The following is a 23,361-nucleotide window of genomic DNA, read 5'->3' as shown; positions in this document are numbered from 1 at the left end:
TTTCCATTTCCGATGGCTCCCTACCACACGGCGGGATCCGTCAGTGAACAACACATACTGCTTTCTGTCTTCTGGCAATTCATTATATGGTGGTGCCTCTTCAGCACGGGTTACCTCTTCTGTCGGCACTCCGAAATCTCTGCCTTCCGGCCAGTCCATGATCTCTTCCAGGATTCCTGGGTGATTAGGTTTTCCCATTCGAGCCCGCTGTGTAATTAACGCTACCCACTTACTCCATGTAGCGTCGGCTGCTTGGTGTGTAGTGGGAATTTTCCCTTTGAACATCCAATGTAACACAGGTAGCCGTGGTGCCAAGAGGAGCTGTGCTTCTGTACCAACAACTTCTGAAGCAGCTCGAACACCCTCATATGCCATGAGTATCTCCTTTTCAGTTGGGGTGTAATTGGCTTCTGATCCTCAATAGCCCCGGCTCCAGAACCCCAGAGGTCGACCTCGAGTTTCTCCTGGGGTTTTCTGCCAGAGGCTCCAGGTGAGGCCATGCTTCCTGACCACAGTGGAAAGTATGTTTTGCACAGCTAGTCCGGTACGGACAGGCCCAAGGGCTACTGCACGAGCTATTTCTTATTTGATTTGTTCAAAGGCCAGTTGTTGCTCGCTGCCCCACTCGAAACAGTTCATCTTTCAAGTCACTTGATATAGAGGACTCACAAGCTGACTATAGCCTGGAACATGCATTCTCCAGAATCCCACAAGGCCTAGGAAAGCTTGCGTTTCTTTTTTTGCTAGTTGGTGGAGACATTGCTGTTATTTTATTGATCACATCCATCGGAATATGGCGACGTCCATCCTGACATTTTACCCCCAAGAATTGGATTTCCTGTGCAGGTCCCTTGACCTTACTCTGTTTAATGGCAAAATCAGCTTTCAGGAGAATTTGGATTACTTTCTTCCCTTTCTCAAAAACTTCTTCTGCTGTGTTGCCCCACACGAGGATGTCATCAATGTACTGCAGATGTTCAGGAGCTCCCCCTTGTTCCAGTGCAGACTGGATCAGTCCATGGCAAATGGTAGGGCTGTGTTTCCACCCCTGGGGCAGTCGATTCCAGGTGTGTTGGATGCCCCTCCAAGTGAAAGCAAACTGCGGCCTGCATGCTGCTGCCAGAGGGATGGAGAAAAATGCATTAGCGATATCAATTGTGGCGTACCACTTGGCTGCCATTGATTCCAGTTCGTACTGAAGTTCTAGCATGTCCGGCACTGCAGCACTCAGTGGTGGTGTGACTTCGTTCAGGCCGCAATAGTCCACCGTTAGCCTCCACTCACCATTAGACTTTCGCACTGGCCATATAGGACTATTAAAGGGTGAGTGAGTCTTGCTGATCACTCCTTGACTCTTCAGCCGATGAACCAACTCATGGATGGGAATCAGGGAGTCCCAGTTGGTGCGATATTGCCATCAGTGCACCGCTGTGGTAGCGATTGGTACTTGCTGTTCTTCGACCTTCAGCAATCCTACAATGGAAGGGTCTTCTGAGAGACCAGGAAGGGTAGACAGCTGCCTAATCTTCTCTGCGCTCAAAGCAGCTATGCCAAAAGCCCACCGGTACCCTTTTGAATCCTTGAAGTACCCTCTCCTGAGGTAGTCTATGCCAAGGATGCATGGAGCCTCAGGGCCAGTCACAATGGGATGCTTTTGCCACTCATTCCCAGTTAGACTCACTTCAGCTTCCAATACAGTTAATTGCTGGGATCCCCCTGTCACTCCAGAGATACAGATGGGTTCTGTCCCTTGGTAGCCTGATGGCATTAAGGTACATTGTGTGCCAGTGTCCACTAAAGCTTTGTATTCTTGTGGTTCCAATATGCCAGGCCATCGGATCCACACAGTCCAATAAATCCGGTTATCCCTCTCCTCTACCTGGCCAGAGGCAGGGCCCCTCTAGTCCTGGTTGGAGTATCTGCCACTTAATTCTTGCAAATGTGAAGCAGAGGTCCCTTCATCAGGGTCAAGAATAACATCAGCCCTTCTACTGCCTCTGTGGAACTGCCCAACAGGAGTAGCATTTTTCTTAGGAGCCCCTCTTCTTGCTGCTGCATTTCCTTTCAGTTCACGTACCCGAGCAATTAGGGTTGAAGTAGGTACACCATCCCATTTCCTCATATCTTCCCCGTGGTCACGCAGATAAAACCACAAGGTGCCATGTGGTGTGCGTCTTGGGTACTCTCTCTCGAGCAGGAAAATACTGATTCTTAGTGGCTGAAATATCACTCCATCTGGGTGAGGAGGGATATGCTCGTTCTACGAGGTGGTCAAGTCTTTCAGACAGTTTCTCCACAGCTGAGACACAGGCCCGTAGCGGAGCAGAGAGGTTGTCTTCATATTTTTGAAGATGGCAGGACAGATTATACACTGTTGGTCCCATCCCCTCATCCCAATGAATTCCTGACAGTGTACTGGCATGTGATGATGGTGCATTCCGCACCAATTTACGCCACATGGATGTTGTGCACTGGACTTCATCGGGATCTTGAGGTGTCTGGGCATTGTCCAAATCACTATAAATCATCTCCAGCACAGCTAATTCCCGCAGATGTTGGAGACCTTCATCCATAGTGGCCCACTTGCCTACTTGATATACAATATCTTCGTTATGGGGATACCTTTATTTCACAGCTGCCAGGAGTCGCCTCCAGAGGCTGAGAACCTGTGTCCCTCTCCCAATTCCTTTGTCAATTACCATTTCTCTAGAGAGGGATCCCAGCTGCTTGGCTTCATTGCCTTCTCATTTTTGGCTATTGGCCCCAGCATCCCAGCATCGAAGCAGCCAGGTGAGGATGTGTTCACCTGGGTGTCGACCATAATCCTTTCGTATTTCTCGCAACTCACTCAGGGATAGGGATCGAGTGGTTTCTGATTCCTTTATGATTTCCATCTCTTCTTCCTGCTGTTTTTGTGATGGCTCTGCTTTAGAGGTGCCTGCCTTCTCCCCTTCTCCCTCCTTCTTAGGAGAGGCTTCTTCCCTTACTAAACGAGCTGACTTCTGTTTCCATTGTTTTGACTTGACTATGGGGGTGACTGATACCATAGTCGGTTGGTCCTCTGGGTCAGCCACAGCATGTGTTATCTGGTCATCAGATTCAGATACTTCCTCCCTCTCTTCAAGGTGCTGGATGATGTTAAACAGTGTTTGATATGCGTAAGCCAGGACCCAGCACAATGCTGCAAGCTGTCGTTCTCTGGCATTATCAGGGTCAGGGCATACGACTCTCAAACATTCTATCAGGTTTTTAGGATTTTGCACTTGTTCAGGGGTGAAGTTCAAAACTATTGGAGGAGACACCCGTGACAGGTACCTGCCGATATCCTCCCACACACCTTGCCACCTGCCACAAAACTTTTTCGGGACAGATTCCCGGGTAAGCTTTCTAAACAATCGAATAATCTTAGAGAGAAGAGGAAACCCGTTATTCAGAATTAGAAATAGCAATATATGGGTTACACATGGATATTCAAAATACTCAGAAAGCGTTGTAATTAGCCCGCTGTGAAAGAAGGAGGAGGTACCATTCCTGATATTATTCATAAACTGACTTCCAGATGAGGAAAGGAAGGCAGTGTAATTCTGAATATTCTCTAAAAGATAGTTTCCATGAGACCCAAATGATAGCAGTGCAGAGCCTGAATGCCAGATTAAACTCAAGGCCAGTGCTTGGCAGCACAGTGAATTAAAAAAAAAAACAGATAGTAGCACATTCTCGGATCGGATATAGAGGAGAAAGGAGAACATGACATGGATTGCACGACACATGATCAAACACGCCAATATTAACAGGACACTGAACATGGTGACTAGCAAGTAAGTGTGTTAGTTGTAAGCGTTTTAATCAATTCTACTGTTATCTCAACCCTTCGAGCCCCACGTTGGGCGCCAAAAAGGACTGTGGTGGTTTTACCGTGCTAGGCAGCTGAACACCACAACCGCTCTCTCACTCCCCCTCCTTAGATGAGGAGGGGAAGAAGTAAAGGAAAGAACAACTCACGGGTTGAGATAAGGGTAATTTAATTAAAGGGAAAAAATAATTATTAAGGAAAGATTATTATTAATTAAACAATTTAACTAAACAATTTAACTAAACAATTAACAATTTAACTAAAGGGGAAAAAAAAAAGGAAAGGGGAAAAGGGAGGGGGAAAAGGGAAAACTAAACAAAACAAGTAAAGGCTATGTGAAAGTGCAGAGGAAAGAAATTACTCTCTGCTTCCCACAAATGAGCTATGCTTGACGACGTCCTTGAAGCACGGCCTCAATGCACGTAGCCGGTGTTCGGGAGGAGGACGGACGTTTTCACAACGAGAACCCACCCCTCCCCTCTTCCTCCTTTTTCCACCTTTTATTGCTGAGTGTGACATCATATGGTATGGAATATCCCTTTGGTTGGTTTAGGTCAGCTGCCCTGGTGATGTTTCTTTTCTCACATTTTTGCCCACCCCCTAGGGGGGTTAGAGAGAGTCCTGATGCTGTGCCAGCACTGCTCAGCAGCAGACACAACACTGGTGTGATACCATTGCTGTTTTAGGTACGAGTGCAGAGCACAGCACTGTATGGGCTGCTGCAGGGAAAGTTAACATCCCAGCCCGACCCAGTACACCCATCCCTGGAGGTATTCAAGACCAGGCTGGATGAGGCCCTGAGCAACCTGATCTAGTGGGCAGCATCCCTGCCTATGGCAGGATGGTTGGAACCAGATGATCTTTAAGGTCCCTTCCAACCCAAGCCATTCTATGATTCTATGATTCTATGATTATATGAAATAGGTTGTGTGACCCCCCCCCCATCACCAGTGGAGAGGTTAGGAGTTTTAAGAAGGAAATTAAACCTTTAATTGAAGACTCCATAGGACTAGAGGAACACTTAGATCAGTTTCTAGGGCCTAATTTATATCCCTGGGGAGAGATGATTTCAATCCTGAGTATGTTATTCACTGGAGAAGAGTGGGGATTAATTAAGAGTGCACCTAACCACCCCTCCCCGCCCCGGACCAGGAGCAATTCCAGTAGAGCAGAAATATCCACTTGCCGATATGAGAGACTTAAGGGACATAATAATGGGGATTAGGGAAGCAGTAACAAAGTCCCAGAATTTTACTGAAGCATTTGAAATCTGACAACAAAAGGATGAATTCCCTAATGACTTTCTGCAAAGACTGAGGGATGGAATGAGGAAGTACTCGGGGATGATTCCTGAGGACCCTCTAGCCCAAGGGCTTTTGAAAGTACACTTTGTGACTAAAACCTGGTTGGACATACAGAAAAAGCTCCAGAAGATGGAAGGATGGAGTGAACAGCCACTAGAGACCCTCCTGCGGGAGGCCCTGAAGGTTTATGTCAGGAGGGGAGAGGAGAAGGAAAGACAGAGAGTGAAACTAATGATATCCACAGTGAATCAGGTAATGAAGCAGAGGATTGGAGATGAAGGGAGAAATTGTCAGGATAAGTCGGACCCAGGGTGGAAGGTTGAGGAAGAGAGATGAAAGAATGATAAGCAGAGGAAGCTACCTGTGTTGCAGTCTAAATTACAACAGGGACAAAGAAGATGTTTCAAGTGTGGTCAAGCTGGTCACCACAGCTGTTATAAATTCAGAATAGGGGAGTCAGGGCTTCTCAGAAAGCTGGTCCCACTGAGAGCCCTTGATAAATTTAGTGGTGGGACCTACTGAAGAAGAAGTTGTATTTTTAGTAGATACTGGGGCAGATAGATCATCACTGGCCCATAAATTAACTGATGAAATCCTAAGGGTGACAGGGGTAGAAGGGATGGGGATAACAGTGCCTCTTTTGGGGGATACCAAAGTGAGACTGGGGGATAAAACAATCACTGGGCAAGTACTGTATGTACCTGAGGCAGAGACTAATTTGTTGGGGAGGGATTTGATGATGAAATTGGGTATTCAAATATTAAGTTGTCAGGTGGGAATAACGGTATCAATGAAGTTATTGACAGAAGATGATGAAAAAGAAGTAGACCTCATAGTTTGGGTCAAGGAGGGAAATAGAGGAGGAATTAATATTACCTCCCTAAAGATAGATATACAGGAAGGATATGAGGCAATAAAGCAGAAGCAATACCGTATTTCAGCTGAGGGACAAAATGGTCTTAAATCAGTAATAAGAGAATTGATTAAAGATGAATTATTGGAACCATGCATCTCTCCTTTTAACACTCCTGCCAGTAAGAAAGGCTGATGGTTCTTACCAACTGGTACAGGATCTAAGAAAAAATACAGAGATAGTGCGGAAGCGCCACCCTGTGGTTCCAAATCCATACATTGTGATGAGCAAGATCCCACATGAGCATAAGTAGTTCAGTGTGATAGATTTAAAAGATGCCTTTTGACCCTGTCCACTGGACCCTGTGAGCAGAAACATATTTGCCTTTGAGTGGAAAGACCCTGAAACAAGTCAGAAACAAAAATATAGATGGACTGTTTTACCTCAGGGGTTCACAGAATCACCAAATTTATTTGGGCATGTTTTAGAGCAGATTTTAGAGCAATTCTTGCCATGTAGACCCAAGACACTAGAACCTGGAGCACCTTCTCCCCTCCTTCAATGATTTTGTGAAGAAGGTATAGAAAGGCATCGAGTAGCTTGTGAACCTGTAGTACTCAGCCAATGAGGAAACGGGAGGAATCAAGCATCGGGTAATAGGGGATATAAGGTTATGATATACTTTTGCTGGGCGCTCCTGCTTGCAGGACACCCACCATTGCAATCGTGAATAAAATAGCTTCACAGAAGATCCTGTCTGAGAAAATTATTGAGGTTTTTCTCACACTACAGGTGAGTCAGTCTCACCTCTGTGCCTGGCAAGATCATGGAGCAGATCCTTCTGGAAACCATGCTAAAGCACGTTGAAAATAAGGAGGTGATTGGTGACGGCCAACATGGCTTCACTAAGGGCAAATCATGCCTGACATATCTGGTGGCCTTCTATGATGGGGTTACAGCATTGGTGGATAGAGGAAGAGCAACGGACATGGACTTGCACAAAGCATTTCACACTGTCCTGTACAATATCCTTGTCTCTGAATTGGACAGACATGGATTTGATGGATGGACCACTCAGCGGGTAAGGAATTGGTTGGATAGTCGCACTCAAAGAGTTACAGTCAACAGTTCAATATCCAAGTACAGATCAGTAACGATGTTGTTCCTCAGGAGTCGGTATGGGGGGGACCGGTGCTGTTTAACAACTTTGTCGGCAGCATGGACAGTGGGATCAAGTGCACCCTCGGCAAGTTTGCCGATGACACCAAGCTGTGCGGTGGAGTCGACACGCTGGAGGGAAGGGAAGCTGTCTAGAGGGACCTTGACAGGCTTGAGAGGTGTGCCTGTGCAAACCTCATAAAGTTCAACAAGGCCAAGTGAAAGGTCCTGCATCTGCATTGGGGCAATCCCAACACAAATACAGGCTGGGCAGAGAATGGATTGAAAGCAGCCCTGATGAGAAGGATCTGGGGGTGTTGGTTGATGAGAAGCTCAACGTGAGTCGGCAATGTGCGCTTCCAGCCCAGAAAGCCACCGTATCCTGGGCTGCATCAAAAGAAGCATGGCCAGCAGGTCGAGGGAGGTGGTTCTGCCTCTCTACTCTGCTCTCATGAGATTCCATCTGGGGTACTGCATTCAGCTCTGAGGCCCCCAGCACAAGAAGGACGTGGACATATTAGAACAAGTCCTGAGGAGTGCCACAAAAATGATCAAGGGGCTGGATCACCTCTCCTACGAATAAAGACTGAGAGAGTTGGGGTTGTTCAGCCTGGAGAAGAGAAGGCTCCACTGGAGCCTTCCATTACCTACAAGGGGGCCTACAGGAAAGCCTGGAAGAACTCTTTATCAGGGAATATAGTGAAAGGACAAGGAGTAATAGCTTTAAACTAAAAGAGGGAAGATTTAGGTTGGATATAAGGAAGATATTCTTTACTATGAGGGTGGTGAGGCACTGGAACAGGTTGCCCAGAGAAGCTCTGGGTGCCGCATCCCTGGAGGTGTTCAAGGCCAGGTTGAATGGAGCTTTGAGCAACCTGCTTTAGTGGAAGGTGTCCCTGCCCATGGCAGGGGAGATGGAACTATATGATCTTTAAAGTCCCTTCCAACCCAAACCATTTTATGCTTCTATGATTCTATTCTCTTTCTCTTAACAGTTATCTTCCCATTCCATAAGCTTTCTCCAAAATAACCATAAGACCTGGGAATGACTTTGGCCCCATCTGTCAAGGTGGTTGCTGAGGAAAGCAACCTATCATCGGTTACCAGGGATAAGAGATCGGCACTTCCCTTTCCACTTCCCTTCCTCGGGAAGTTGTAGAGAGCAATGAGGTTGCCTCTGAGCATTCTCTTCTCCAGACTAGACAACCCAAGTGTCCTCAGACTCTCTCATAGGACATGCCTTCCAGTGCTTTTACCAGCTTTCTTTCCCTCCTCTGGACACTTTCAAGGACCTTAACATCCTTTTTATATTGTGGAGATCAGAACTGCACACAATATTCAAGGTGAGGTTGCAACAACCTTAGGGCTACAAAGATGATGAAGGGCCTAGAGGGGAAGATGTATGAGGAGTGGCTGAGGTCATTTGGTCTGTTTGGCCTGGAAAAGAGGAGGCTGAGAGGAGACCTCATCGCAGTTTAAAGCTTCCTCACGAGAGGGAGCAGAGGGGCAGGCATTGATCTATTCTCTCTGGTGACCAGCGGTAGGACCCAAGGGAATGGAGTCAAGCTGCAACAGGGGAGGTTCAGGCTGGATATCAGGAAAAGGTTCTTCACCGAGAGGGTGGTTGCACACTGGAACAGGCCCCCCAGGGATGTAGTCACAGCATCAAGCCTGTTGGAGTTTAAGAAGTGTCTGGACTATGCTCTTAGCCATATGGTCTGAATTTCTGGGTAGACCTGTGTGGAGCCAGGAGTTGGACTTGATGATCCTTGTGGGTCCCTTCCAACTCGGGATATTCTATGATTCTATGACTCTGTGAACAATGCTAAATATACTGGGAGGATCACCTCTTTTTTTACTGGCTGGCTATGATGTGTTTAATGCATCCCAAAATTCAGTTTGCCCTCTTGGCTGCCAGGGCACACTGCTGACTCATGTTCAGCCTGTTGTCGACCAGCACCCCCAGATCACCCCTAGAGACCAGCTGAGCTGCTCTCTAGGCACTCGTCTCCCAAGCTGTGCCTGTGTCCAGCATTACTTCATCCCAGGTGCAGAACCCTGGATTTATCTTTGCTGAACTTCATGCCACTGATGATTGTCCAGTGCTCCAATGGATCTAGATCCTTCTGCAAGGCCTCCTGTCCCTCCAGGCAGTCAACAGAACCTCTCAGTTTAGTATCATCTGAAAACTTGCTGAGGATGAATTCCACTCCTGCATCCTGATCATTGATAAAAATTTTGAATAGGACTGGCTCTAGAACTGAGACCTGGGGAACACAGCTAGTGACTGGCTGCCAGCCAGATGTAGCCCCATCCACTACAACTCTTTGAGCTCTACAGTTGAGCCAGCTCATTACCCAGCATAGTGTGAACCTCTTCAATACACAGTTGGACAATTTGTCCCAAAGGATGCCGTGCGGGACAGTATCACAGAATAGTTGAGGTTGGAAGGAACCTTGTGGTGGTTTTACAGAGTTGGGCAGCTGAGCTCCACCACGACAACTCTCTCACTCCCCCTCCTCAAAGGGAAAGGGGGAGAAAATATGATGAAAAGGGCTCAAGGATTGAGATAAAGACAAGGAGATCACTCAACAACTATCATCATGGGCAAAACAGACTCAGTGTAGAAACGCCAGTAATAAATCCAGTACCATTAGATTCTGGAATACCATCTTTGACAGACTTGTCACCTCCTCATGCAGTGCCCAGATGGCATCCAGAGTGTTGTTTTCTAATTCTTTGATTACAGCTGAGATATCAAAATAGCTTTTTCTAATTCACTCACACTTAACCAAGTGTTAAACCACCTCACAAAACTGTGAAATGCCCTGTTCCTTTTCACTACAGGACTAGCTGGATTCCTCTTAATTCTGTGTTTATGGGTCCCAAGGGAGCTTTGGCTTTGTATGTCTTCAGTAATAGTTCCATTTAGAATTATTGCCCCCAGGGTGCAAGCTCCCTTCCACCCTGGGGGCAACACCTTCCTAGCCCTATTACCACATAGCCAATATTACCCCTGGCCGTTCAGGACTGGCCAGCCAGTTACAGGATGATTCCCATGTTGTATCTGGTGTGCATTATATATATTAGCATTCCTGTAGCTACCATATTTGGTATAGTATGGATAATTCCCTACCTCACAGGTAACATTTCCACACCCAGGGTCAGTATTATTGCCCCCTGAATTTCCATCAGTATGAAGAATGATATACATATTATTATAAAAAACAGAATAGCCTGGGAACACTCTATGTAATCCAACTCTTTTTCCCCAATTACATGTGGTATTCATAATTTTTTCCTAAGGAGAATTTAAAGGTTAGTTTACAACCACGATTCACACCTCCTCCTAATTTTTAATTTTAAAGGTTCTCCTATAGAAACAGTCTCTCAGGTCTCAGGGTCAACTGATGCCTTCACCTGGGTATAATGAGTGCAATGAGTCCACCATTTCTCAGCTGTTCTTACTGTCATCTCAGTAGTCAGGAGTACCTGGAATGGTCTGTCCCACTCAGGTTGTAGCTTCGATTCTCTCCATGTCTGTATCAGAACCCAGTCTCCTGCTCAGGATGGATGGATCGGGGCTTCCAAGGGTGGGGTTTGAGTTAACAATCCACAGGTCCTGAGAGATGACAAAGAGGATGACAGCCCAAGTATATAGTTTTTAAGAAAAGCATCTTTTGTCTTATTTTGAGGTAATTCATTCCCTTTGTCCATGTACAGCAATCCAAATAATATTTCATATGGTGAAACTCTCACATCTTTTCTTGGAGGTGTTTGAATTTGGAGAAGTGCCAAAGGTAAACACTTTGTTCAGGGGAGCCGAGTTTCCAGAACTTAGTCAGTTGCTTCTTTACTGTCTGGTTCATCCTCTCCACCCTTCCAGAAGAGGAAGGATTCCAAGGACTGTGAAATTCCCATTTAATTCCTAGAATCCACATTAGTCCTCGCAATATTTGTAATGTAAAGTGAGTTCCTTGATCAGAGTCAATATTTTCAACAATTCCATTCCTGGGAATTATCTGTTCTAGAATTACCTTAGCTACCAAGCTCGCAGTAGCAGATACTGAAGGGAAAGCTTCCACCCACCCTGACAAGTGATCAACCAAGACTAATAAGTATTTAAATCTACCTACTCTGAGGAGTTTGTAAAATCTACCTGCACACTTTGGAAGGGTTGAATTCCTGGTTCTCGCCCCACTTTGGGCTGACTGCGGATAATTTTCCTATTTACCTTTTGACATACTACACAACTCCTGCATACTTGTTTAGCCAGAGTATGTGTATTCCGACACATACATATTTCCATAGCACAGCGTCACACATTGCTTAAATTCCTCAATGACTCCCTTGATGTAAAACAGTTAATATTTGCCTCATTAGCGCTTTATTCATCATTTCTCTCCCATCAGGAAGTATCCATTTTCCTTTGGACTCTGTGGCTCATAATTCCTTAAAAACATATTCCACTAAATTCCTTAAATTCCTTAAAAACTCTTTTCCACTAAATATCTGCTTTTCCAGTGGGGAGGGTACTTTCAGACACTAGATGCCTTAAATACTTGACTTCTCTTTCTACATATTGTAATTTATTTTCCAATACTCTCAAGCCTTGTTTTCCCAGAAAGTTGAATAGCTTGTAAGTGGCTTCCTTCACAACTGTTTTCTCCTGTCCTGACAACAAAAGATCATCCACATATTGTAACAGTAATGCCTCCTGAGAAGGTTGGAATTGCTCCAAAATTTGTTTTAGAACTTGCCCAAATAAATTCAGTGACTCTGTAAATCCCTGAGGTAGAACTGTCCATCTGTATTGTTGCTTCCGCCCGATTTCAGGGTCTTCCCACTCCAAGACGAATATATCTTTGCTCTCAGAGTCTGAGAGCATCCCTTTAACAGCACCATTATTCCAGTCTAACAATTTACTATTTGAATGCCCAATTTCATTGTCAAATCCTTTCCCAACAAGTTAGTCCCTGCCTCAGGTGAAGGCATGCACGACATGGACAGCTGATGGCTCTTCAACAGCAGGACCTTTATTGCCATTTTTCACCACTACATTTATTTTCCCCGTAGCCCCACACGCTGTCCATGCACCTGAATCTGTCTTACAATTGGTTAGAGACCCTCAGACGCGCCTCGAGCCAGCCAGCAATTGGCTACTGCCCAAAGCTCATCTTTAACACTGTAGCCAATTTACTTTATCTCGTCCTTGCTCAAGTTTTTGGTTCTACCGCTGTTTTCCTCATTATCTCTAACTCAGGGACGTGTGAAACAGCATGAAGCCACCTGCGAATTCCTTTCCCACAAAACAGCACAAAGCTCCCTGCGAATTCTTCTCCCACAATTCCCCCTTTTTTATTTTCAATCAACCAAACACTTTCTATAGATTTTTCTATCAATCACCGCAGACACTGCAATAAGCAAGGTACAATAAGCAACAGGGTGAAAAATCACATGCAGAACTACAATTGTAAAGTAGCGTGCCTACTAGAATCTACATCAGTCAACAAGCCACTAAGCGCTAGGGATATTGCTTCGCAGCGATGCTGCTTCTTACTCACACAGCACAATCACACAATCACGCAAAGAGGCCTCTTGCATTTCTCATTCATACCACAAGAAAATATCACTTAAAATAATTTGTCCACAGCTTCAGGAGGTCCTTGTCTACTCCCGTGGTGAGCGGCTGAGAGTGGAGACCCCTCCGAGGAAAAAATGCTCGGGGTGCACCTAGGGGCGTCCGTTCCACAGTCAATCCCACAGCCGAGCAGAGCGGCTCCTGGCGCAAGGAAGGATGCTATTATAGTTTGTATAATGACAGCAAAGAGATGCATTGCAATAAGGAGCAAGTGTGGCATTGACCTTATTTTTTTTTTCTTGAGCAATTAAATCTTACACATGCTATTACTGTTACACATCTCAGGATATCTAATTCCTGTGGCTCTAGGGGCGTTTGCAGTAAGTAGACAGTCCAGTCTTTGTTATCTGCTGGGTTCCCCACCAGACATGTTGTAGATGGGTCGTTTCATTGGCTCCACCAGATCCAGGAACCTCCTCCCATCTAACCTTTAGTGCACTGCTGTATTAATCAGCTCCAGATTATCACCGAATGGGTCACCCACAGTCTGGGCTGGACTGAGACCCAGGAGGCACCGAAGCTGCAGAGGTGGACGAGGATGATGGTCCCAATCATGGTCGCATGCCACGAGCTGGCACCCATCGTGGTCCTTGCCCTGTGGAAACACAAGCGTACCCTCGCTCCCAGGTTATTAGGGGATATGGTCCTTCCCACCCCCCAGTATCCAGATTTCTCATCATAACCATTGCTTTTCCTGTTGGAATGGATGTTAGTCCTGATTCCATTGATTTAAAATGCTTAATTATAGGTGGTATTTCTTTGTATTGAAAAGGTAGTGTCAAATGATTCATGACATATACCACTTTGTTTAATCTATTCTGCAGGGTCTCCTGTGTCTCCCCCTTTTTCTGTTTAGCCAATAAGTCCTTTAATGTGCGGTGAACACGTTCTACTATTGCTTGTCCTGTGGGTGAGTGTGGGATGCCTGTCTTGTGAGTGATACCCCAGGTATGGGAAAAAAGTCGCGTAGAGCAGCTTGCATAAGCTGGGCCATTATCAGTTTTTATTTCTTTAGGGATTCCGAGGGCGGCGAAGGCCGCACAGAAATGCGCCTGTGCATGACGGCTTGTTTCGCCCGTCATCGCAGAGGCCCAGCGCGCATGCGAAAAAGAATCTATGGACACGTGAACGTATTTTAGCCTCCCGAACTCGGGAATGTGAGTAACGTCAGTTTGCCAAAGCTGAAGAGAAGAGAGGCCCCTAGGATTAACTGTAGTCAGTGGGCCTGATCATTTTTGACAATCTGGGCAGGTCTGTACTATAAGCTTAGCATCTCCTATGGGGATGGCAAACTGTTTGGACAATGCCTTTGCAGCCTGGTGGAAGAATTGATGTGATAAATGAGCCTGGGACAATGTATTTGGCACTGGGACTTGGAATGCAATGTTAGTCAATTGATCGGCCCGGGCATTTCCTTCTGTAAAGAATCCCGGGAGTGTCGTATGACTTCTAATGTGGATCACGCAATAAGGGTGGGTACGGTGCTCTACAAGAAATAATAACTCTTTAAATTTTAAGAATAGTGCCTCGTTCTGGGTGTGTTTGATCTGAGATCTTTCAATTCGTTGTGCTACTCCTACTGCATAATATGAATCAGAGACAATATTTAGTGGAGCCTGGTCCCGTTGCTTGAATGTCATTGCTACCGCATGTAATTCTACTATCTGAGGGGAGCCCTGTATTGTTTCTATCACATGTTGCCAGTGGCCTCCTTGTTCCCACACGACTACAGCTTTTCTTGTTCTCCCTGACCCGACTGTGAATACTGTTTGTCCTTGGACTGGGTGCCATCAATATAGTGGCTTGTCCTCAACCTGTACATTATTATAAAAAGTAAGCATTTTATGAGATGGGAGATGTATATCAAGTTGACCCTTGAAACCCGAAAGGGCTGATTGTAGCTCTAAGCTATTCTGGAGGCACCAATCAAGATAGTCTTTAACTATCGGAATGATAATGGATTTTGGCTCTTCTCCGGCCATTTCTATAATTTGTTCTCTACCCTTCCTAATCAAATCTGAAAACATTTCAATGCGGGTGGCAAGCGTCTTTGTCGGTTGGTGGGGTAGAAACACCCATTCTAATAGCAGCAACGGGTCTGTTGCATTGGAGTCCCATTGCGCAATAATAGCTAAAGGTTGTGGATTCTGGTTGCATATGTAGAGCTGAATGGGTAAATTTTCTGCTTGCCGCTGGCATTATTGGGCAGAGATCTTCTCCTCTATACGGTTTAGTGCTGCCCTGGCTTCATTAGTCAGGCGGCAGGGCGCATTAATATCAGTGTCCCCTTTTAACAACTCGAACAGGGGTGCTAGTGTATGGTTGTCAATTCCGCATTGCGTCCTTATCCAATTTATATTCCCTATAAGCTTCTGGACATCATTGAGCGTGCGAATTTCCATTGTAATGGCTACATTTTGGGGTTGAATACTGTGCTGCAGTACCTTCCAGCCTAAATATTTCCAAGGCGCCTCCATTTGAATTTTTTCCGGCACGATTTGTAATCCCCATGTCTGGAACTCCTGCCATAGAGCAGGCAGTACTTCTTGCGTTAAGTTTTCTGTCGGACTGGAGAGCAATATGTCGTCCATATAATGATAGATGTATACGTGCGGGAATCGCTTGCATACGGGGCGTAGCACTCCTGCTACGTATGTTTGGCAAATTGTTGGGGAATTTTTCATCCCTTGAGGCAGCACAGTCCAATGATACCTATCCATTGGTTCGGTCTTACTGATTTTGGGGACCGAGAACACGAATTGAGGAGCATCAGCAGGGTGAAGTAAGTGGAATAGTAAAGAAGCAGTCCTTTAAATCAATAATTACTATATTCCAATTTCAAGGGATCATAGCAGGAGAAGGTAATCCAGGCTGGGGAGCTCCCATGTCCTCCATTGCATTGTTTATTTGATGTAAATCGTGAAGTAATCGCCATTTCCTGCTTTTCTTTTTAATAACAAACACAGATGAATTCCAGGGGCTGGTTGTGGGGGTAATGTGTCCCAATTGTAACTGTTCTTGGACAAGTTCTTGGAGAGCAGCGACCTTTTCCGCAGGAAGCGGCCATTGATTCACCCACACTGGAGTATCAGTTCTCCAGGTGAGTCTCATGCGCGGTCGCTCGTCAATGGCCGCTATTGAAAATTTTCCGGAAAGCTCAGAGTGAACTCACCCTGTCCCATCACATCCCTCCCCAGGAGACTGACAGGTATGAGGGCAGCATATGGCCGGATGTTATAGAGTGAGCCTTCATGAGTCTTAATGGTAAGCATATACCGGCTCTGAAAAGTATCGGAGACACCACCAACTCCCACAAGGCCTTTTGTGGTGGAATCTAACGGCCAACCTTTGGGCCAATCCTGAAGAGCAATTACTGTGACATCTGCCCCGGTATCCATTAATACGGTTATTTGTGCACTTGAGGGGTTGGCCTTTGGGTGATGAAGTGTTAGGGTCAGTGTAGGTCTCTTAATGGTGATGGCCGAGGCCCAAAAAACTGATGGGAGTCCCACCGATCCAAACCCCGCGTCGTGTCAGTCACGCGTCTCTGCTTGTGGAACTATGGCTTTAAATAGTATTAACTGTGCAATTCTAGTCCCCTTGGGTATGAGCATTGCAGGAGAAGGTGAGAGAGGGAGTTAGGAGAATATAATAATTTACTAACTTTTAGAGAATTTACTAACTTTTTAGAAAAGGGGGGACTGAGAGAGGGAGTTAGGGGAATCTTATCAAGTAGAGATAGAGTGCTGACGGCATGAAACTAGGATCCTACTTAGTGTCTTTACTAACTATGGTGCTTGTGCAAATTAATTAAAGCAAGAAGCCTTGGGCCCCTTTACCAAGGTCAGTCTCTTAATAAGAGTGTGAGCCTAGAAAGAAAGAAAGAACCACAGGGGTTCAAGAATAGCCCCACCATATTCGGGAAACAACTAGCCTGTGATCTTGAAGCTTGAAAGTCCCCTTCGGGAAAAGGGGACACTGTTGCAGTATGAAGAAGAAAAGGAATGTGTATAATGGACTATTAGTTTACTAAATGTTTTTTGGCACTAATACTGTGAACCCAGCCTCTTTCCTTAGTAACAGAGTTTCCAGATTACCCATTCATGATTGCATCAAGACCATGGACACTGTATACTCCAGCTAACCAGACCTAAAGGATACACCCCTAGAAGATGCGGAGGATTGGTATACAGATGGCAGCAGCTTCGTCCGCCACGGACTTCGCCTCACAGGATATGCGGTAACAAACATCAGCCCAAAAGGCAGAAATCATCGCCTTGATAAGAGCTTTTGAGCTGGCAAACATTTGGACAGATTTGAAATATGCCTTTGGTGTGGTGCATGCACACAGGGCAATTTGGAAGGAGAGAGAGGACTTTTATCTTCCTCAATTAAACATGCAGAAGAGATACTGAAATTACTCCAAGCAGTATACCTGCCTACTAAAGTTGACATTAAAGGACATCAACTAGGGGATACTGATATTGAAGAGGGAAATAGATTGGCTGATGCAGGAGCCAAAGGGGTGGCAGAACGGGCCCCTGAGAGTCAAATTTTGGCACTAGTACCAAGAACAGAAAATCAGGCATTAACAAAAGCTTCAGAAAATGAAGTATAATATTCTAAGATGTAAATGGAAAATGTTACCTGCAGGTTTAATGTAAATAAATGATGGGAGAATTGTGATATCATATTAAATTGAATGGTAATTGTAGAACATAATAAAACATGCTGGGGAGCTGAAGTAGTATAAGAGTTTTTAAATAGAAAATGGATAGGGCCTAATTTGTATACCATTGTTAGACAGGTATAAAAGTAATCAAGCTCCAAACAGTGGCAAATTATTTTTTTGAACTCCCAAGAAAAGGGGGGTATCAGTATTTATCGGTATTAACTGACACCTTTTCAGGATGGCCAGAAGCATTCCCAACTAGAACAGCCAAGGCTCGGGAGGTAATTAAGATACAAGAAATAATACCACATTTTGGAGTTCCAGCAACTATATCCTCTGACAGGGGACCACACTTTATCTCAAGAGTGGTACAAGAAATTAGCCGCCATTTGGGTACAGACTGGCAACTTCATATCGCCCTCAGTCGAGTGGCCAAGTAGAAAAATGAACCACTTAATCAAACAGCAAATTGTGAAACTGGGAGAAGATGCAAATTTGGTCTGGCCTCAGTCTCTTCCTTTAGCCCTTTTGCGTATACCAAGGGCAAAGGAAGGGTTAAGCCCCTTTGAAATCTTATATGGATGACTCTATGGAATACAAAGAGGGATATCCATGCAAGCTGGGGATGAAATTATGACCTCCTATATGGTGGCCTTAGGTAAACAGCTCGATGAAATTGGACAGCATGTGAGTGGGACTTGGGGTAGAGGGTTAGATGGACCAGTGCACAATATACAACCTGGAGATTATGTGTATGTAAAGTCTCTTGCAGAGAAGACCTTGAAACCACAGCGGGAAGGACTGTTCCAGGTCACAGCGACAAGAATCAAGGAGCAGAATGCCTGGATCTATCACACCAGAGTGAAAAAGGCACCCAAGACCCCATGGAAGGTTACTCAGGTGCAACCTGGAAGGTTACATTTCTCACAGTCTTAATGGTATCATTGGTCAAGGAAACTGAACAGTGGGTGCACAATACCTATGTGAAACTCACCCAGGCAGTGAGTGATAGTTTCAACCTTTCTGACTGTTGGGTGTGCACAGTGCTGCCTAGAGGCAACCTAGAATTCCCCGTATGGGGCATACGCAGTATGAATTGGACATTGACCTTTGCGTACCCAAGAAATGGAACATGTCCATTTGGCAAGGATGATCGTGAACATCTAGGGGAGAGATTTGAACTACTCCCACACGAAAATGTTAACGTATACACGAGATGCTTAAATGATAAAACCTCATGCATAGGTATAGGTCCACTTAGTTATTTAGCCCAGGAACCTGACAACTGTAGTATGGCAGAATATGTAGGAACTTTTAATCTTACTAAAATTAGAGATTATGGTGTAGGTGTCACAATATGTGCTGATAAAAAGGATACGAACTCAGGATCTCACAGCCTCAATTCTCTCATGCAAATTTGCAAGCTACAAAAAGGATTCTATTGCCTATGTGGAGATGGGCGTGCTAGGAAAAGCTTACCCTTAAATTGGAAGGGTCATTGTATTGGGGGCTATCTTAGCCCTCGAGGGGGTATATTCACTAAACCACCTCCGGGAATAGTCCGGACCTTATGGAGACAAACACGTACTGTTCCGAATAACCCCCTCGTGATGAGACCCACGGGATTCCATAGTTTTGTAAGGTGGTTGATTCCATCCCTGGGAATAAGTGAAATAGAAAAACCTATAATATCTCAGCCACATTAGAAATTATTGAAAATACCACAGCTGATGTTCTTTCGGCATTACAGGAAGAAATTTCCTCCCTACACAAAGTAGTACTTCAGAATAGGATGGGATTAGATATGCTTTTAGCCAAGGAGGGAGGACTGTGTACAATCATAAACCAAACTTGCTGTGTATATGTTAACAAACAAAAACAGATTGAGACCGACCTGGAGAAGATTTGGGAAAGGAATAAAATTTTGCATGCAGTAGCTCAGGATGACACGTCCTGGGGATTTACAGACTTGGTAGAAAAATTGACTTCCTGGTTGCCAAACCTAACCTGGTTGAAACAGTTGTTTATCACAGTAATCGTGGTCGTGGTTTTGTTCATGGTTCTTTGTGTAGTGATCCGATGTATCTTATGGTGTTTTAAGAGTACGGGAAACTCCTACAGCGAGTAGAAAAAGAACCAACTCAGACGGAAACTGGAGTCTAACAGATACTTTGAAGGAGTGTTAGATAGAGAAACACTATATTGAACCTAGAAATAGTAAAAGAATTTACTAACTTTTTAGAAAAGGGGGGACTGAGAGAGGGAGTTAGGGGAATCTTATCAAGTAGAGATAGAGTGCTGACGGCATGAAACTAGGATCCTACTTAGTGTCTTTACTAACTATGGTGCTTGTGCAAATTAATTAAAGCAAGAAGCCTTGGGCCCCTTTACCAAGGTCAGTCTCTTAATAAGAGAGTGAGCCTATCTTAAGAAACTGGTAGAAACTGGTCCTGTGGATGGACAAGATCCAAGAAGCAACTGAGTCTGCGCAGAGACAAGAGGTCAACTAGCGGTGATGAGGAAGAGTCATCAATCTTCATCCCCACGACCCCCGACGACCACCACCAGAATACACTGCGCAAGCGCAGGTGGGAGGAGTTTATGGAAATGACTCCTTGGAACTAATTTTAATACGAAGCAGGGACAGGTTATGAGTATGTATAGGCGTATTGTGAAACTTCATGCATATGTAACTCTTTACTGCATATAACCAAGGCAAGTTGCCGCGTCAGGCACGCACGACTTTGGCGGGACTACCCCCCGTGCTGCCCAGCGCTGAATAAACATACCTACTTCACAATCTTACTGATTGTGGAGTCCGTTTTCCGCAAGTCAAAGGAGTCCATGCCATTGCTTGTATTATTCCTTCATATTCAGCATCGATTACTCCAGGCAGTACAAAAAGACCCGTTAGTGGGGTGCTAGACCGCCCTAGCAAGAGGGGGCTGCATCCCTTCCCTATTGGTCCCTTTACGTTTAGAGGTATTTTGCGGACCCGAGTGTCCCAAAGGGTGCAGCTCGTTACTGTGGAAACATCTAATCCGGCGCTTCCTCAGGTTCTGGCTGTGAGGGAATCCACGGTGACGTAGTGGACGGGATCGCTGGAGCAGTGGGCGGCTGCGGTCGCAGCCCGGTAGTCATCATCGCCCAGGGCGGTGACTTCCGCGAGGACGGCCCGCCCACGAAGGAGGGCCGGGGCACTTGTGTCATCGCGCGGCCCCGCCCCGCGCTCTGCTTCCTGTTTCCCTGCCGCGGTTGTAAAGGTTGTCCCTCTGCATTATGCGTCGAACGGCACTGGCTAGCCCAGTGCCATCCCGTGCCGCACCGTGGGCAAACAGTGGGAGGGGCAGAGTTACCGCGTTCCCCCCCCCGCTCCTCGCTGTGGGCATTCGGTGGCAAAATGCCCCGTGGCTCGACAGCGAAAACACCGTTTTCGCCCGGTTTTAAGCGCAGCAGCAAAAGCTCCGGCCAAAGCGGCAGTGTGATGTTCTATGGATCCGACTCGATTGCAAGCCTCTATCATTTGTACCAGTGTAGTATTAGCAGGCAGGGCTTGGAGTATTTTCTTACAGTCTGTGTTTGCATTTTGCACTGCCAGTTTTAGTATAAGGACCTCTTTGGCCTCGCGGTTGTCAATTTGTTTGTCCAAAGCGTCTCGCAATCTATCAATGAATTGCATATAAGGCTCGGTAATTTGTTGCCTAATGCTGGTAAATGATGGCTGGACTTTTCCAACTTCAGGCAACTTCAACATAGCCTGGAAGGCCAGAGACGCGGACTGCCGCAAGATGGCATCGTTGAGCCTAGCCTGCAATCTCGGATCAAATAACGGCTCAGTCCCCATCAACTGTGGGATCCCGGCTCCCCGGAGGGGGTCGCCGGGCTGCCGGTCCAGGTTACGCAGGGCGGCCAATTCGCACGCTTCTTTCCATTTTTGCTCCCAGAGTAATTTTTGTGTTGGCGTTAAAATCATCGCGGCTATCTGACGGCAATCGTACGGCACCAGCAAGTGACCAGTCATAACGTTTTCTAACAATGACTGAGTAAATGGTGCATGTAATCCATATGTAGTCACAGTCTTTCTCAATTCCTTAATTAGATCCCATTGGAAGGCATTATATTCATTTGGACCGTTGGGTCGCACCTGCACCGGGAAAGCCATTCCCACCGGGTCCCCGTCTTTTAGCACTTCTCGGCGCACCAGCTCCCATCGTTCCCGCGGGTCGAAAGCTCGGGCTCCCAGAGAGGCATTATCAGGGGCAAGCAAGGCGGGAGCCGAGGGGGTCAGCGGGGAGGGGTTCTGCGGCGGCAGCGGGGAGGGGCTCTGCGGCGGCGGTCCGCGGCCCTCTTCCTTGTCATCCCCCAGGTCTATCAAATTGCAGTGCTCTGGTGACCTTGCAGGCTCTGATCTCGGTTCGGCTGCTGTTATTGCCTGGGCAGCGGCATTCTGTACTTCCTTTTCTGCCTGCCACGATCTTAAAGTCTCTGTCACCAGCCACCACGTAGTCATCACCTCAGCAGCATTAGTATCCCCACTGGATGCTGCTTCCCATATTTTTTCCCCCGCTTGGTCCCAAGTTTTTACATCAAATACTGTAGAAGCCATTGAGGGGAACCCTTGTTTTTGCAAAATTTTCAATAATAGCTTTATCTTAAACGGATCATATTTTACTCCCCTGTCTATTAGGAGTTGCTTTAGTAATTTCACTATAGCCTCTTCCTCTGCCGAAAGGCTAGCTCCCATGATTAATGCCCAGACGCTCACCTGTCCTCCAGGTGATGTCCCAGGGTCGAAGCTGCAGTCCAGCTGCGAGCTTGATCCGTTTGGCTGGGTTCCGTTCAGACTCTCGTACAGCGCTGCTCCTTCCTGATCATGTCGGGGTCACCAATTGAAGGCAAGCACGACACGGACAGCTGATGGCTCTTCAACAGCAGGACCTTTATTGCCATTTTTCACCACTACATATACTTTTCCCGTAGCCCCACACGCTGTCCATGCACCCGAATCTGTCTTACAATTGGTTAGAGACCCTCAGACGCGCCTTGAGCCAGCCAGCAATTGGCTACTGCCCAAAGCTCATCTTTAACACTGTAGCCAATTTACTTTATCTCGTCCTTGCTCAAGTTTTTGGTTCTACCGCTGTTTTCCTCATTAACTCAGGGACGTGTGAAACAGCATGAAGCCACCTGCGAATTCCTTTCCCACAAAACAGCACAAAGCTCCCTGCGAATTCTTCTCCCACACTCAGGTACATACAATAATTGCCCATTGATCATTTTATCCCCTAGTCTCAGCTTGGTGTCCCCAGAATGTGGCACTGTTATCCCAGTCCCTTCTACCCCCATTACCTTTTAGAGTTTCATTAGTTAATTTAAGCCCTGATACTTTGCAGGGCAACGATGACCTAGCTGCCCTAGTGTATTGGGTTCACATGGCAAGGTTCTGGTAGTGGGGGGCTGTAGTGGTGGCCTCTGTGAGAAGAATACAAAAGCTCCCACGTCAGAAAAGGGCCAGTTTCAGCTGGAAGAAAACAAAACCAAAACGAAACACTGCTGCACAACAGCAGCTGGGAGAGTGAGGAGTGAGAAATACCCTTGCAGACACCAAGGTCAGTGAAGAAGGAGAAGGAGAAGGTGCTCCAGGTGCTGGAGCCAAAGCCCGTGGAGAGGGCCATGATGGAGCAGGTTGTTGTCCCCCCTCGCAGCCCATGGTGTACCATGGCAGAGCAGAACTCCACAGTGCAGCCCGTGGAGAGAAGCCAATGCAGGAGCAGGTGATCGGGGGGGGATCTGCTGCCCATGCAGGTCCCAAGATGGTGCAACCCGCTCCCAACGGATCCTACAGCACAGACCCACACATGGAGCAGCTACCAAAGAACC

The 23,361-nt window shown here is 46.2% G+C and overlaps 1 protein-coding gene across 1 annotated transcript; it reads left to right on the top strand.

Annotated features, from left to right (window-relative positions):
• The first annotated feature begins 2,026 nt into the window (after positions 1 to 2,026).
• LOC136789491 (uncharacterized) lies at positions 2,027 to 20,208 on the top strand. Its single transcript, XM_066989534.1, is given in 3 exon segments — positions 2,027 to 2,790; positions 18,244 to 19,161; positions 19,164 to 20,208. Coding segments are annotated over 3 exon segments (1,602 nt in total). The 5' UTR covers positions 2,027 to 2,552; the 3' UTR covers positions 19,610 to 20,208.
• The last annotated feature ends 3,153 nt before the right edge of the window (positions 20,209 to 23,361 follow it).

The sequence above is a fragment of the Anser cygnoides genome, unplaced genomic scaffold (assembly GCF_040182565.1).
Source record: "Anser cygnoides isolate HZ-2024a breed goose unplaced genomic scaffold, Taihu_goose_T2T_genome scaffold_51_1, whole genome shotgun sequence".
In the NCBI taxonomy this organism is placed as follows: Eukaryota; Metazoa; Chordata; class Aves; order Anseriformes; family Anatidae; genus Anser; species Anser cygnoides.
The sequence above is the reverse complement of the archived record's forward strand: the minus strand, read 5'-3'. Positions and strand labels throughout refer to the sequence as shown.